This window comes from Asterias amurensis, chromosome 3, assembly GCF_032118995.1.
Source record: "Asterias amurensis chromosome 3, ASM3211899v1".
Classification (NCBI taxonomy): domain Eukaryota; kingdom Metazoa; phylum Echinodermata; class Asteroidea; order Forcipulatida; family Asteriidae; genus Asterias; species Asterias amurensis.
Window position 1 is genome coordinate 5,466,716 of NC_092650.1, and position 17,002 is coordinate 5,483,717.

The window sequence follows — 17,002 nt, forward strand, 5'->3', positions numbered from 1 at the left end:
TGCTTAATAATAAACCTGTTTCAACGGTTGGTTGTGTTGCATGAACGCGATTTTTTTTTACGAAGCCGGAGTAAGATGGGATTCAAAACATTGAACCGGGTCTCCTTAACTATAGAGAGTCATACTATGACTCATTTTTCGGCAACTGGTGAATGTCTCCAGTTACAAACATTCCTGACCCGAATTCAAGATAGGCTAGGTCAGTATGACCCACACACGGGTCAGTTCTGACTCGGAAACGAACTACATGTATATCTCAGAAGAGTCAAACTCGGCAGATCCCGCGGTCAATAATTAATCAGAGTGAAGATAGCATTTGCACTCATGGCGTAGGCGTTTTTTATCGCCATCATTTTCTTCACAAAATATGTTTTGTTTACAAATGAAATCACCCTCAATAAGTTTTTTCAACAGCAGGTGGTGGACCCATCTATTTGCAATGTACTAACTAAAAGCCATGCATATCACAAAATTTCCTATTTTTGCCATTTGCCAATTCTCTTTTCGTATCGTTCTAAAAGTAGTTGGTTTTACCAGTAGTTTGTGAAGCTTTGTACATTGAAGTTACTTGAATAAAAATCCTCATCAAGGGAAAAATAAACCTCTTTGCAAACCAGACATTTTAGTATACATTTTGTCGAGAACAATGAGGATTTATTAGTGTCAAAATACACAAACCTTTAGGGCCCCGGCCACAATTCCCACAACTCAGTGCACACTGTTTCTTGAGTCCCGCTGGGTTCTGTAAACAGTCTCCTCGCTTGGCCCATGTTCGGCAATCTGGGCTCTTATCGAAACAAGCTGTGTGGAATAAATTAAAGGCAGTGGACACTATTGGTAATTGTCAAAGATTTTTCTTCTTCACAGTTGGTGTATCTCAACAAATGCATACAAAAACAAACCTGTGAAAATTTGAGCTCAATCGGTCGTCGAAGTTGCGAGATAATAATGAAAGAAAAAAACACCCTTGTCACACGAAGTTGTGTGCTTTCTGATGCTTGATTTCGAGACCTCGAATTCTAAACTTGAGGTCTCGAAATCAAATTCGTGGAAAATTACTTCTTTCTCAAAAACTACGTCACTTCAGAGGGAGCTGCATGCTTCTCACAATGTTTTATACAATCAACCTCTCCCCATTACTCGTAATCGAGAAAGGTTTTATGATGATAATTATTTTGAGCAATTACCAATAGTGTCCACTGCCTTTAAGAAAGACATAACGCTGAAGAACAAGACATCAATATTATTATGGTTTCCTTGTAAAAACATTCGAATTAAAACAGTTAGAGGCCGAAGTTTACATTGTTAAAAATACTGCAATACATGTATCCTATAAAATTACCAATTAAAAATGATGATAAACAAAACGTACAGTTTATTTTAAGAAATGCCCCAACGAAAGGGCCACAGAAGCCAAAATCACTACAAAACAAACATAAAAACCAAATCATTTTAAAATTCGAACAATTGAAGGAATAATTAACATATCTTTTATAGCGCTCTGTTTTACACTTGGGTATGAAAAGCTCCGGTTTCTTTCTATATCTTAGTTTGTATTTATCCACTATAATTATACTCTCATTGCGAAAAAAAGGAAGCATGACGGAATTTGTTAGATTGAACAAGTTATACAGATCATTACACGAAACATATTGACAACTTTCGGCAAAAGTCTTTCAGATGTTTTTTTTTTTTCATAATGAAGTAATGAGTGTAAACAATTTGGTTAGTCTACAAAAAAGGGGGAATGCAACGTTGTACAACAAGTCCTGGGGCCAATTTCATAGAGCTGCTTAAGCACAAAAATTTGCTTAAGCAAAAAAAATCCTTGCTTAGTAAAATCAGATTACAGGCCAAAACTCCACTCAATTGTTATGCTAAGCAAACAACAGCTAAATACCAGTCACAAGCAATGTATATGGAATGAAATTTTGGCCAGTAACTTGTGTGAAATAAACGAGCTATTTTCGTGCTTAAGGACTTTTTTTTGCTTAAGCAGCTCTATGAAATTGGGCCCTGAACTTTGACTTACTTGGGCAGTATCCGCAACTTTTCCTGCAATGACTTCTCATGTACTGCAAGTTGACTTGACAGTTGCCTGTTTTAGACCAGATTGGACAGTGGGGATGGTAGTCTCTGCAGTCACCTATGGGAAACATGTTATCGTACCCATCAGGAACAAACAACCTTTGTGGCGATTAATTACCAAAATGATAGTCACTCGTAAATATAGAGCCCAGCGCACTTTCTAATTATTTCTGTGATACCGGTTGAATGTTTGTTGACGATAGTGCTACAACCAACGGTAGCCATTTTGTAACAATTTGAATTGTTGTTCTCACTTTAAAAAAAGAAAGTTTATTTCGTTAGGACACATTGTAAAAAGCTATCTTGTATTTAAGAGATAACATTTCATGCAAAATGGAAAGCCGAATATCGATAACATTTCATCGGGTGCCCGACAGGATCAGAGTGCGTGGTTGGGCAGGAGGGTGCGGTGGGGCTGTAGCCACTTTCTACCAGCATGCTGAACAATTCTGATAGTTTTAACCAGTTTTGCGATTTGTATGGGATGTTTCAACAAGGTGTCAGCCATTTACTACTTTTTTTCCCCTCAAAACGCAAGTTGACATCAAGCAGTATGCAAACAAAAATTGTATTCTTAATTAAAGGAACACGTTGCCTTGGATCGGACGAGTTGGTCAAAACAAAAGCGTTTGTAACCGTTTTTTATAAAATGCATATGGTTGGAAAGATGTTGTAAAAGTAGAATACAATGATCCACACAAGTTTGCCTCGAAATTGCGTGGTTTTCCTTCTACTGTGCGAACTTACATGGTCGGCCATTTATGGGAGTCAAAATTTTGACCCCCATAAATGGCCGACGTGTTAGTCGACAAGGTAAAAGGAAAACCACGCAATTTCGAGGCATCTTTGTGTGGATCATTGTATTCTACTTTTACAACATCTTTCTACCCATATGCATTTTATAAAAAACGGTTACAAACGCTTTTCAAAGACCAACTCGACCGATCCAAGGCAACGTGTTCCTTTAAAATCTTATTTAGACCAACTTTTAGCGGGACGTCATTGTTCTCTTTAGGCACTTTTCTTCTTGCTTCGGTTTGGTTCCATATTATATGAATTGTAGAAAATTGGCTACACCATAATAGAGAACAAACTAATTATTGTTTTTACGAAAAAGTTTGTTTTTGCACAAAATTCTTCTTAAAAAAAATAAAATAAACAAATAATAGAAACAAATTAATTGTGACGCTAAAATGTAATCACCAATGAAATTAAAATGAAAGCACCAATGAATACATGATGCAGCAGCTTTTGTTTTGTTATACTTGGTTCAAGGCGGGTCTCATGCTGATCGAGTCAGTTTCATGAGCCTTTTGTATAACGATGACAAGTGAACGATGATTATGTGGAGTGCAGTGGGTGATTTTAAACGACCAATAACTTGACAACAATCCTACTTGGGTCAAGTCTAATGCTGGTTCGATGGATCAACAAATAAGAGACTGGTTGTGAGTGGTTAGCGATGTGTTAAGCAAACTCAAATACGGCGGATTATAAGTCTAAGCAAACTCAAATACGGCTGATTATACGTCTAAGCAAACTCAAATACGACTGATTATACGTCTAAGCAAACCTAATTCCGGCTGATTATACGTCTACACTATCACTCAACATATCACTGTATGTGTGAAAATATTCACTCGCATTCTCGCTCTCTAAAAGGTTACTTGCATCTTTGTTTCACACGAACAAGGACCACTTCATTCTCATAAAGGGGTGTCATGCTATTTTGACAGCCAACTGTCTACAGGAGGTTGGACAAAGGGAAGAACAGAAAATCAAAATAATAATTAATATTATAGAATTAAGTTTTTTTTTTTAATAGGAGAGTCTTCATCAATCTTGCAATCCACAGGCGTTGTTAGTAGGTCCATTAGCGGTGTGGGAGAAAAAACATCAGAGTCAAAAATCAACAACATTATTCATTTCAAATAGTAAATTAATAAAAGTTACTAGAAGTAAATATATTTTTTGAAAAAAAAAATAAGAACAGTAATTAGAATAATTATTCAAGAGGCTATTCAAAATAAAATGTCATAAAATACATATGTTTGGGAAAAGTGGGGATTCGAACCGGGGTCAAAAAACATTCAGGGGTACACTTCATAGAGCTGCTTACAACAACAATGTGTTTATGCTAAGCAAACTTTAGCAGGGAATAAGTGACAAACACTTTTATACTATTCAAATATTTCTGCGCTTAGCAAACTGTGTGTGAGTAAACAGCACTTTGAACGTGGACCCTTGATTTTTTTTTAAACAAAAATCTGCAAAGAGTTGCAATTTTTATGTTTAACAATCAATCCAACAACAGACCATACTATACCTCCGGTTTCATTAATTTCTCCGGTGTCATTAAATTCTCCGGTGTCATTAAATTCCCCTGTGCCGTTAAAATCCTGCGACATTGTGAAGTTAACCGAAGGGGGTAGCTCCGGGGCTCTCCGGCGGTTGTACACTCCACAGAACCCACAACTCCAGGGGCAATTGGTTCGCATCCAGCCCGTCTCATGATCCCCTTCACACGCCCCGTCGTCTGCTAGCCGTTGGCAGCGTCTGTACCTATCTTCGCACGCTAGAGGTTGGCATGCACCGAGAAGGTGGTTTAGGGACAGAAGTTTCTTATAAATTGAAATCTCGGCGTCAGCCATTCAGTTTAAAAAAAACCATCAATATTATTTTGTGCATTGTTGTTTGGGATTACCACGTTTCTCAAAAAGTAGGAATCACAACATTACATTAAGCATTGGTTTAAAAATCATTTAATATTGTCAATCATTATACATTTTTCTGACTGACGGTTAAAGGGTGTATGTACTTTTTGTAGGACAAAAAACACAATGTCCACAGATTTACATTAAACTTACACAGTTTGAAGATAATGATAGTAGAAAGCTTCCCTGAAAATATTACATGCTGAGGTGCTGTAGTTTTTTTTTTTGGAAATGAGTAAAACAATGTCATGAAATAATTTTTGTCTCATGAGACGAAAATTATAAGCATTTACAAACGTATTTTCATGACATTGTTTTTACTCATTTCTCAAAAACTACAGCACAATATTGGAAGGGAAGCTTCTACTATCATTATCTTCAAACCCTGTACGTTTAATGTGAATCTATGGACATTTTGAAAAAGTACCCAAATTCTTTAACGCAGTAATAATATAAAGTAAACACTTTTACCTAGATGGTTGTTGTAAGCTCAGGCAATGGTGGCAAAGCTGCTGCTACGGCTGCCTATTATACATAGACGCGTGTTTTTCCTCGTTAACGCTTCTCAGATCCCATTTTGGGGCACAAAAACTGACATTTTTCTACACAGCCAAAATTACTTTGAAGTAAAATAATTCTTAAAATGCTTTATTCTATCGAAAAGCTGCTGTTATTATAGACTTCTAACTAAAGGACTTTATTGGCAGACATAACAAACGTACACAGCTTTCAGTGATGTCTAGTTTTAAAAGTGATAACCAAACGTGAACCTTCCCTTTCATTTTTGTTCTTTCAAAAGAGTGCACCTGCCCGAGTGCGCGCCCGTCACCGCACTCTGCCTGCCGGACCGTCCTACCTGATGTAGTCTTCCTCACGTGGCAGCGGTTGCAGCTTTCACGACAGTTGGTGTGCAGCCACCTTGGGTTAGTCTCACACTCACCGGCTGCAGCCCAGGTTGGGCATCGCTTGTACACATCAGAGCAGTCTAAAAACACAACAATTACAACTCTGATGATCTGAGGACAAGTATTTTCTTAAGGTGGAGGGGCTTGGTCGGCTTTTTTAGGTCAATGTGTCCCCTATATGTAGCTAGTCCTAGCCTTGACCAAGGCATGGAGCTATTCTTGCAGAAATGCTATAGATGCTTAAATTGAAAAGGGGTTCGGGCTTGAATTCCAAGGCTATATTTGAGTGAGAAACTACCTCTTTCCCTCAAACCACGTTAATACTAAAGAGAGAGCCGTTTTCCACTTGTGTTTACATCAACAGCTCTCCATTGCTTGTTATGAATTTTTTGGCAATATATATCTTGAGTAAATAGCAAACGACTGCCGTGTCCAGTAAGTTGTACGTGTCATACAAGCTTGCTTATTACTGTAAAAAAAAATAAAAGTTTGAGATAAAGATTGAGCCTGGTAGGAGGTGAGCCCTCAACGACCACACACCTCAACCAGACGGTATGAATAATACCTATCCCGATCATCTGACGTCACACTTCGAGACTCGTAAATGACGCCATACATCTGCTTTTTAGCCCAAGTCTAATCACCTTCGACCTCCCATTCATTTTACACGGCCTTCATGGTCCTAGAGATTCACAGTGAAATCCGACGTGCATGTGTATACATATAAAGCAAAAACCTGTCTTTCTATATCATTCAAGGGACACGTTGTCTTGGATCGGACGAGTTGGTAAAAAAAAGCGTTTGTATTTCCGTTTGTTATAAAATGCATATGGTTAGAAAGATGTTTTAAAAGTAGAACACAATGATCCATACAAATTTGTCCCGAAATTGCGTGGTTTTCCTTTTATTTTGCGAACTGACACGGTCGGCCGTTTATGGGAGTCAAAATTTGACTCCCGGGATATTAATGGCCGACCGTGTTAGTCGACGAGGTAAAAGGAAACCCGTGAAATTTCAAGGCATGTTTGTGTGGATCATTGTATTATACTTTTACAACATCTTTCCACCCATATGCATTTTACAACAAACGGTTACAAACGCTTTTTAGGGACCAACTCGACCGATCCAAGGCAATGTGTCCTTTTAACAATACCTTGCCGGGCCCCTTGTAAATCAGCTCCACATGCACCGCAGCTCCTTTTGCAGTTCTTGCGCATGTACGCAGTGGCAACGTCACATTCGCCGCTCTCAGCCCAGAGGGGACACGAGCTCAGAATGTCTTCACACTGTGAGTGTCTCGATACCGATGCTGCTTGGGACCAGAAACGGGCCGGAAGGGGAAGAGCAAGAGGGAAAATAATTATTTAGGTCACTGAATACAAACACATTGACAACGGGATATCAAAAACAGCAATATCATACAATAGACTATGAAACTGTTGTTTATCGACGGAGTTATACAAAAGTTAAGTTAGCCCATGTTCAAATAGATTGTTGTAAACAATTGAAAGACTAATTACAACATAACATTACATAAAAATATTACCAGAGCAGATACATTTAACAAGTAATATATAGGCGATGTGACCTATGTTTACATTCAAACCGCCCTCTGTTGACAAAACACTGTATACGTCATGTAATACGCCGGGCAAAAAGACGCGTAGTCATGGCAAGTTTGCATCTAGCTGGCTGCCAAAACACAAAGGTTTTGCCCGGCGGTATGCTCACAAATCATGCTATAATTTTCGCGAGTGACGTCAGAGGTCACATCGTCTATAGTACAGACCCAGGCTCACCCAGGGCTGACCCCAGGTTGACCCAAGGAATCAACCAGAACTTACACCAAACAATCATTGCAAGTCGCCATCTTTAAGCATAATAATATGAAGTAACCAAGTCGTATCTCCACTGCAACTCGCTTCACGAAAGGGTTACCCACCAATTGACACATGAGCTACTTTGACGGGGAGACATAGGGCTGACCATGGGCTGACACAGAGGGCTTACCCAGGGCTGACCCAAGGCTGACCCAAGGAGCAAGTTCAAGTGGGCACATTTAGTCGACTCGTGGTTGACTACTGACATGCAACGTACATGCGCAGTGACGCACTCACTCGAACGACTCATTTAGAAGTCTAGTCAACCTTCCGCCTTTTCGCCAGTGTCACTGGTTCCCCTCTGCGCTTTACACGTTAGAATGGAACATGCTTTTGGGACCAGTGAAGAAACCACGGGCTCGAGGCTGGTTCCAAATGGTTTACCACAGTAGTCAACCAATCGTCGATCAGCCTGGGTTCCAGTGCAAAATAAATGGTCAACATTTAGTTAACCATTGTGCACAGTCGAACTTGTTCTAGGCTGAACCAAAGCAACCAGAACACACTAGCTGGTCTAGCTAGCGATTAAGTTTGATCGATAGCTAATAACCTAATTCAACAGTTAGCGCTTACGCAAAAGGTCTTTGGCCTCACTATTATCGGAGAAGCCAAGATTGAAACTCGAGCCAAACTGAGAATTACCTTTCACTAGAACCCTACACAGCACATTCGGCAACTTGTTGATACACGGTAACATGGATAGGAAAATTCTGAATACATGGTAACATGGAAACATGTTAACACACGATAACATGGAAAATATGTGTACCTCGGTTACATTATGTGAAGTTTCATCAGTCGAGAACCAATCACGTGGTGTTTATACAAAAACGCATGGACGTACAGCGCAGAGGGTAACATGAGTTTTGCTTACATCACCGGTGTCCGCGCCTTGATCGTTCCCACCGATGGCCGTTTCCAGCGCTTTGTACGAAACACCCGGGGGTTCGAGGGAACAGTGAATAACTGTTTCTTAATGAGCAACTGTTCGTCTGCCATACTCCGTCGTATTTGAAGATGACAACAGAACTTCGAGAATAGTTATATGTTACCGAGGCTTAATAAAACAATTGTTGCACGCTGTGACAGGGTTCCGATGGTGTTTTGTACAACCGAGGGTGGAAATTCACCCCGGGTGCCATTTCCAGCCTCGGTTGTACAAAACACCATTGGAACCCTGTCACAGCATGCAACAATTGTATAATGCTCATACACGGTAAACACGGAAACATGTGAATGCAGTCGGTAACATGGACACGTGTTCAAGTCTCTTGTTCTCACATAAATACACGTCCAATTACCTGTCGTTGGCACGGGTGCAACGTGACAATAACCGCAACTGATTGGACATTTGAACTTCATCCACTCCTGGTCGTGGTCACAGTCGCCCTCTTTTGACCAATAGTCACACATGCTGTACCGATCTTCACAGCGTGCTGATGATGACCCTGTTTTGACGATACTACAGTTTGCTATTTTTGTTTATGTGATACATTTTTGACACCTTGTATTTAATTGTCTAATTATCACTCGCTTTATAGACAATTCATTTCATCATTCTACGCTGACAAACCCGTATCCATTCATCACGAGTCATTAAAACAAGTTTCAGTTGGTAATAGATTTATTTTTATAAACCAATCGTGAGGTTGCTCTCGGGTTGTGTATGTAGTCAATGGAAGTTTTTTTTAAGGAAACTTTTGGGACATTGGTGGCAGCAGACTAACCAGAAATCAGTTGTTCTTAGAAATGCACACATGCTCAGAACTACGTTAAGTCTGCTGCCACCCAGCGTTCAAAAGTCTCACACTTCTTCCTAAAGAAGATATTATTGTCAACGCAAAATGGTCTAACTACACGAAACAGCAGAAGAGCACCTAGCGCCTCTATAGTGTGCCATTTTAAAACGTGTTATGCCATTCACCACTGCACTGAGCACAATACGTATCTGCTTTATCATGCGGACTAAGTAGAACTTTTCATACCATATCCTTTCGACAAACGTTCTATGCTTATGACGACATTTAAGTTTCTGAGCGATTGCATGATGTGTGAGATGCCGTTAGTATCTTTGGATAGTCGAGTACTGAAGTGTGTTGCAGCCGAGGGGTCCAGAGTATCGAACTGTCATTATGGTCATTAACAACCCAGATTGGAAAACTATGGAAAGCCGTAAGTGCAAATCAAGAAAAGATCGCAACTTTTGGTAAAAATTTAACAAAATTTGTTGATTTTGTTTGAAATAAAACAACTAATTATAAAGAGGTATTTTGTTTAATTGAAAGTTTGCAGAGAGTGTTGAGTTTTGTTAAAACATCTGTTAATACGATTGAGTGTTTTACTAACATACGGCCGACCATGCCAACCAAGGCGGTTTGTTTATCAACAAAGGAAAGGTCTATGGCTTAGTCATCTGATTGTTGGTTCGCCTGATCGTGATAATCGTTCTTTGGCGAATACTTTCATAATTGCTTCTCTCTCACTCCACGAATATCATGAGTACCCGCGAAGGTAGAGATTATTGTTGTGAATAATGACCAACCTGTGAACCAATTTGGCTGCCGATGCTGCACACTCCAAAGGAGTGAGATGAATGCTTACGGTCCAATTAACAGGGGAGTGGTGTATTAATACAGGGTGCTTACAAGCGACTAATAAATGCCTGTTAAACTTATACCTGTCCACGTGATCATGTCAACCAATCAAAACGGAGAACCTTATAAGCTATACGCACTCATTCTTGAAATTAAAAGTTAATGTCTACTCACAATCTGCAATCTTGTGCGAACTAAGTCAAACAACACAACGGCAGTAAATTTATTTGTGTCACAACAAATGTTTGGCAGAGATGTTTAAAACTAGTCATTTCATCATGCGGATCTAACGGCACTCGAGAAATGCCATACCACTTGTCAAAGTATATTGGACAAATCAACTCATCAAGGTGACTTATATTGAAACTGAGTCGACAGCTTTTTGAAAGCACCAGTGTTAAGACAACGTATTGCATCAAAATAGGTCGACTTGGCGGTATGATCTAATTATGGGTAAGTGGTATGGCATTTATGAGACTCCGTATTCAATTCACGGTCAAAAAGTAAACTAACTCTTTATTAATCCTGAAATTCAACACAATAAAGTATCAATTTGGTCACCTTAGATTGTTAGAACGAATATTTTTTTAAGATTCAAAGGGTGGGGGGGGGGGGTACTGCTAACACGAAGCCTGTTTTCGCTTGACTATTTTAAGTGACCTGCCGTCGATTTCACCAACTCTCCCTAACTTAAGACTAATCTTAGGACTTAGGACGAGTCCCAACCCTGTACTTGTAGCATGCAGACCTTAAGATTAATCCTAAGTTAAGACGAGTTACTCGTCCTAACTCGAAATAAGACGAGTACCAACTCTTTGTGAAATCGACCTCCGGGGTCTACTGGTGCACTTACAGACACTGGACACTGTTGGTATTGTCAAAGATCAGTCTCCTCACTTGGTGTATCTAAACATTATTATGAATAAAATAACAAATCGGTCGTCGAAGTTGCGAGACGATAATGAAAAAAAAACCCGCATTTGTCGCACAAGCTGTGTGCCTTCAATTGCCTGATTTCGAGACGTCCAATTCCAAATCTGAGATCTCGAAATAAAATTCGAGGAAAATTACTTCTTTCTCGAAAACAACGTTACTTCAAAGGGAGCCGTCTCTCACAATGTTTTATACTATCAACCTCTCCCCATAGCTACTCAATACCACATAGGATTGGCCAATGAACACCGTCCCTTTGGCCTCGAAGTGAGGGCGCCCTACTCAAGTAACATCATATGCATCAGGTCCAGTCTAGTGTTAGAGTGCACCGTATGAATTTACAACGCAATCACTTTGCCACTGCACAAACGAGAAAAAACCCCACCACAAACCTTTGATTCCTCGTACACGTTCATCAATGCACATTCCACAGCTCTTAAGGCACCGTTCATACATGAAATCAGGATCTTTAGTGCATCGCCCAGCATCTGCCCATTTATCACACTTTCTCTCTGTGTTCCTGCAAATCTGACGGCGGTACGGTTTGCGATCTGTGACATGATTAGAACGATTTACAAAATATTAAGTATAAACCTACATTCATAAATACCTCAGACAGTTTCGCTATTCCTATTGGTAAAGAGCGCGTCACGTGGGTGTGTATAAACCTTTGTTTATGACCAGTAAAAAGTGTTGAAACATGGGCGTGACACGCGAGCTTGCACCTGTTCTTATAAGACAGTTTCTTCATTCCTATTGGTCGAGAGCAACGGCCGGGACAGTTGTGCCACATCACGCGATACGCGCGACGCGACACAGCATTACCTTACAAGGAGTTGTTTATCCGAGGGCCTTACCATTTCATAGCTGGAGGGGTGTTGAGTTGAAAGAAATCATTGAACAATATTATTATAATTTTTGCATTTATTTTACTTTTTGACCAAAAAGTGTTGATGTTTTTTGACCGAAAAGGTATTTATGAATGGGAATCAAAGTGTGTTGAATCGGTTTTCAACTAGTGGTTTAATTGAAAATCTCTTTACCACACATTGATTCCCTTACTCAAAAGGTGGAGTTTCAGTGGTGTTTGTGATGCATAAATCCCCCAAAAGAGTGCAATGACTTTGTATCAGAAAGTTTTTTACTTAAAAAACAGCATTAGCTGTTGAAAACTGAACTGAGGAGCTAAAAGAAAGCTTGCTTGATGGTAATGGTATATATAGCATGTAGAATCATTTCGTCTGATGGCCCCACTGATAAGAAATTATTTTTATAATTTTATTTCGAAACAAAAATTGAAATTCCAATAGATCCCCTTCAAGCAACTTTTTAGATTAAAACTGCTGTGGTGCCCGGGGAGTTTGTGATTGTGCAGCTAGAGATGCGATTGGTATTCGCTACCACCTTGCTAAACGTGGATATGGATGGATAGTCTTGCTTTATTAGCATATTATTGACAAAAGCCAAATTTATGTGGAGTAGTAAACGTTGGACAATTTTAGGTTGTTTTCGATATCTTAAAGCTCACCACTACTGTCCGGGGAAAAAACAACCTTTTTCAACCAACATCTGGATAACTATCCTAAAACATTCATCTTAATGATCAGCTACTTCATTCAACCTTCATTACCTTTTTTGATTGACGTTTCGTTCCCGTTCATTCGTTCGTCGAAGACTCCGCTCTGATTGGCACACCTCCAGCAACTGAGGGCGCAATTCTCAATCATCCATTCGTTGTAGCTCTCGCAAACGTCATGACGTGCCCAAATATGGCACAGAGGGTGAAGATCACGGCACTCTGAAAGAGGCTGGTGTTAAAACAAATACCTACTCGCTCTATAGATTTGCATTAAGGGAAGAGAAATTAGTTTTGTTAAAAGCCGTAAAAGTGGCACATCTGCGGAAGAGTCTCTTTTGTTTATTTCTTCCAGTCACCTACAGAGTAAACATTTGGTCGTTAATACTGAGGTGGTGTGAAGCTTAGCCAACGGTCCTTGTAATAAGACTAGTCGCTTCTCTGTCCGGGCCAACGAACTGCCTTGGGGGTCAACGAAAACGGCAATAATCATTGAAGAGTAAAATAATGACTTGTTGAAAGACTACACGCTATAAGAAACATGGCAACAAAAATCACCTTATCACCACCACACATCTCGATTTTACCGTTGAACCGTTCGGGGGCTTTGGAATCTTTACATAATAGCTACGTTTGAATCGCATGGGGAAACATCACGAAGTTACTTTTCACATAAAAGGTCTGTATCGTTTTGAAAAGAGAAACTTCGATACATCTTTAAAGGAACACGTTGCCTTAGATCGGACGAGTTGGTCTATAAAAAGCATTTGTAACCGTTTGTTATAAAATCAATATGGTTGGAGAGATGTTTTAAAAGTAGAATACAATGACCCACACAAATTTGCCTCGAAATTGCGTGGTTTTCCCTTTACTTTGTGAACTAACATGGTCGGCCATTTATGGGAGTAAAAAATTTGACTCCCTGAAATGGCCGACTGTGTTAGTCGACGAGGTAAAAGGAAAACCGTGCAATTTCGAGTCATGTTTGTGTGGATCATTGTATTCTATTTTTACAACACCTTTCTACCCATATGCATTTTATAACAAACGCTTTTCAAAGACCAACTCGACCGATCAAAGGCAACGTGTTCCTTTAATGTTGATGATATTCAATCGAAACGGCATTGAACTTGATTGAAACAACATCATTCCTCTTTGTAATCTACAAATCAATTTGTTTTCGGTGTTCGATGACGTCACACTATTTCAAATTATGCTACGAAAGAGTAGCTATAAACGGCACACTTTTTACAATGTTAACGTGAGGTTAGAGACTTCACCCCCCCCCCCCCCCCCCGCTTTCATGAGTCAGGACTTATCTTGTGGAGAAAGAAGAAGTGAATCACAAAAGTGAATTTTCATCTTGGAGCCCCTTACTGGTCCCAACGTTCAACAATCGAGGTATGCATTGTGCATACGCTGCATTCCCCTATAATGTACACACACTGGGTACAATGAACAAAACGAACAAAGAACTACAAGCTGTCTCTGCACGATTAGAGGGTACCTTTGTTTACAAAGGTGCAACTTTACATACATAATCATGCTAAGCAGATTTTCATTAGCAAGATCACCTTTCCTGAACAGACTTTCAGTACATATTAATGTAACAAGGCTGAAACAGCTCATCAAAATATTTCGTTCACAATCCTCCAAATCGGCACTCTCTCATACACACTTCACTCGGCTGTTTCTACCCACATACAAGTAAAAAAAAAAGCTTTTGCATACAGCATATACAGTCTAATATTATAATGTCTCTGACAGGAATGAATGACGGTTGAATCATGAGAAGCAAAATTAATTATGATATGAAAGCAATTAAGGATAGACTAAAGCCATGATTGGCGTGGTTAAAACACTGTTTACATAATGATCTTGTGCGTGGTGAAAGTAATCGTGAAAAAGGAAAACTAAATCTGACATAACTGGCTGGTTCCAAAAATATTGTTGCTGTTGTTGGTGGTGGTGCTGCTGCTGTTGCTGCTGCAGCTGTTGTTGATGGTGTTGCTTTTGTTGTTGTTGTTGCTGCAACTGTTGGTGCTGTCGCTTTTGTCGTTGTGGTTGGTTGGTTGTTGTTGTCGTTATTTTGTTGTTGTTGTTGTTGCTGCTGTTGCTGTTGTTGTTGTTGTTGTTGTTGCTGTTGTTGTCGTTGTTGTCGTTGTTGTTGTTGTTGTTGTTGTTGTTGTTGTTGTCGTCGTCGTCGTCGTCGTCGTCGTTGTCGTTGTCGTCGTCGTTATCGTTGTCGTTGTTGTCGTTGTTGGTGTTGTTGTTTTGTTGTTGTTGTTATTGTTGTTGTTGTTGTTGTTGCTGTTGATGTTGTTGTTCTGCGGTTGTTAGTGTTGTACTTGTTTTTTGGTTGTTGCTGTTAGTGTTGTTAATACTGTTGTTTTGTTGATTGGTTTTTGATTGTGTTTTGGGAGGAGGGGTGGGGTAGTACAGAAAGAGGGGAGGGCAATGTGTTGGTGTTTTAAAAGTTTTGTTATTAAGAAATGAGGTCATACCTCCGTCACCGATGGCATAGTCCCTGTCCGTCTCTTGGCAGACCCCACAGCTCTTCCTGCACGTTTCTTTCATGTATTCAGGGTTGTTGTAACACTCACCGAGCTGCTGCCATTCGCTACATAGAGAGCTGTCGTCGAAGCATTCTAAAACAAAATTTAGTCGACTCTCGCTATAAAAAGATTGCTGGGACTACTGGCCAAATAACATTCTATATAGCTGGAATGTTGGAATAAAAAGGACAACAAAAACAAAGAAACACAGAACACAAAAGAAATGTGGGACCTCAGCTTCTTTGGCCTCCTAATAACAGTGTTCTTTTTTTTAAAAAGAGAGTGGAATGAAACAACAAACTATTATATACTGCTTAAAAATGCTTAATTTTGTAGATCACATCTAGAATTCTGCGCAGAAATGTCTGTAGGCTAGCTTTGGAAATAATAATGATGCTCATTACGTCATAACAACTTTATTTTTTCCGTTTGCCGTAAGCAGACCCCTTGGACTGGAATTTGCCATGTATGTCACATGGCTACTGGTGCCCTTCTGCCTAACTAGGTTTTGGCAGTCATCAAACTGAATGTACGCTAGTGTATAAACTACGTGACCCTTCAAATGAGAGACTGCACATGACGTCAGTGACCGCCATTTTTGACGACAAACAACTCTGTACTCACGAGTCGCGACTCTCGGCCAAAAATAGTGCACGTTTCATCCACCAGATATGTGGCCAATGAAAGGGGTTTTATATCTATAACACATGGGGCATCTGACCCACAAAGTGACCGTAATGACGTCATGTTTCGGGTCAGACAAACTATGAACAAAACTTTAGTATTCAGTTATTAACTTAAGCTGCGATTCACATTAATTTGTCTTTACCTTTCCTGGAGTGGACATCGTGTGGTGACTTGCAGTAACCGCAGCTCATCTTGCAGTTATAACTCATGAAGTCAGGGTTCCGATCACACTCACCGGTTGAAGACCACTCTTCGCAACCGTTTGAGTAATCCCTGCAATCTGAAATAGAAAGTACAAGTGAAAATAGTCATTGGTGATGTGGTCAGCTCCACAGTCACAGGCTGGACTAGCATCAAACCCATCCAGAAAAATGCTTAAAGGAACACGTTGCCTTGTATCGGTATTGGTCTTTGAAAAGCGTATGTTGTTAATAATGCATATGATTGGAAAGATGTTTTCAAAGTAGAATACAATGATCCACACAAACTTACCTCGAAATTGCGTGGTTTCCTCTTACTTTGCTAAACTAACATGGTCGGCCATTTATGGGAGTCATGGCCGACCGTGTTAGTTAGCAAAGTAAAAGGAAAACAACGCAATTTCAATGCAAGTTCGTGTGGATCATTAAGTTCTACTTGCAAAATATCTTTCTAATGGTATGCATTTAATAACAAACGGTTACAAACGCTTTTCAAAGACCAACTCGACCGATTCAAGAGGCAACGTGTTCCTTTAAAGGGTCTATGTAACTTTTGTAGGCCAAAAAACACAATGTCCACAGATTTACATTAAACAAACACAGTTTGAAGATAATGATAGTAGAAAGTTTCCCTGAAAATATTACGTGCTGAGGTGCTGTAGTTTTTGGGAAATGAGTAAAACAATGTCATGAAAATAATTTTTGTCTCATAAGACGAAAATTATTTTAATAATTTACAAACGTATTTTCATGACATTGTTTTACTCATTTCTCAAAAACTACAGCACCTCAGTAAGTAATATTTGAAGGGAAGCTTTCCACTATCATTATCTTCAAACCCTAAGTTTAATGTAAATCTATGGACATTTT

General features: G+C 39.6%; 1 protein-coding gene across 2 annotated transcripts in view; it reads right to left on the bottom strand.

Annotated features, from left to right (window-relative positions):
* Nucleotides 1-17,002, bottom strand: part of LOC139935189 (uncharacterized) — a 50,651-nt gene that overhangs the window by 3,989 nt on the left and 29,660 nt on the right. Inside the window, exons 10-19 of one of the 2 annotated variants that reach the window (XM_071929663.1) lie at nucleotides 16,075-16,212; nucleotides 15,195-15,338; nucleotides 12,745-12,912; nucleotides 11,507-11,665; nucleotides 8,889-9,035; nucleotides 6,861-7,016; nucleotides 5,659-5,787; nucleotides 4,415-4,663; nucleotides 2,033-2,146; nucleotides 679-801 (exon numbers count right to left, since the gene is read on the bottom strand). In XM_071929663.1, coding sequence (XP_071785764.1) covers nucleotides 679-801; nucleotides 2,033-2,146; nucleotides 4,415-4,663; nucleotides 5,659-5,787; nucleotides 6,861-7,016; nucleotides 8,889-9,035; nucleotides 11,507-11,665; nucleotides 12,745-12,912; nucleotides 15,195-15,338; nucleotides 16,075-16,212 — 1,527 coding nt within the window. The remainder of the gene's footprint in view (nucleotides 1-678; nucleotides 802-2,032; nucleotides 2,147-4,414; nucleotides 4,664-5,658; nucleotides 5,788-6,860; nucleotides 7,017-8,888; nucleotides 9,036-11,506; nucleotides 11,666-12,744; nucleotides 12,913-15,194; nucleotides 15,339-16,074; nucleotides 16,213-17,002) is intronic. The other variant, XM_071929664.1, reaches the window with a different exon arrangement.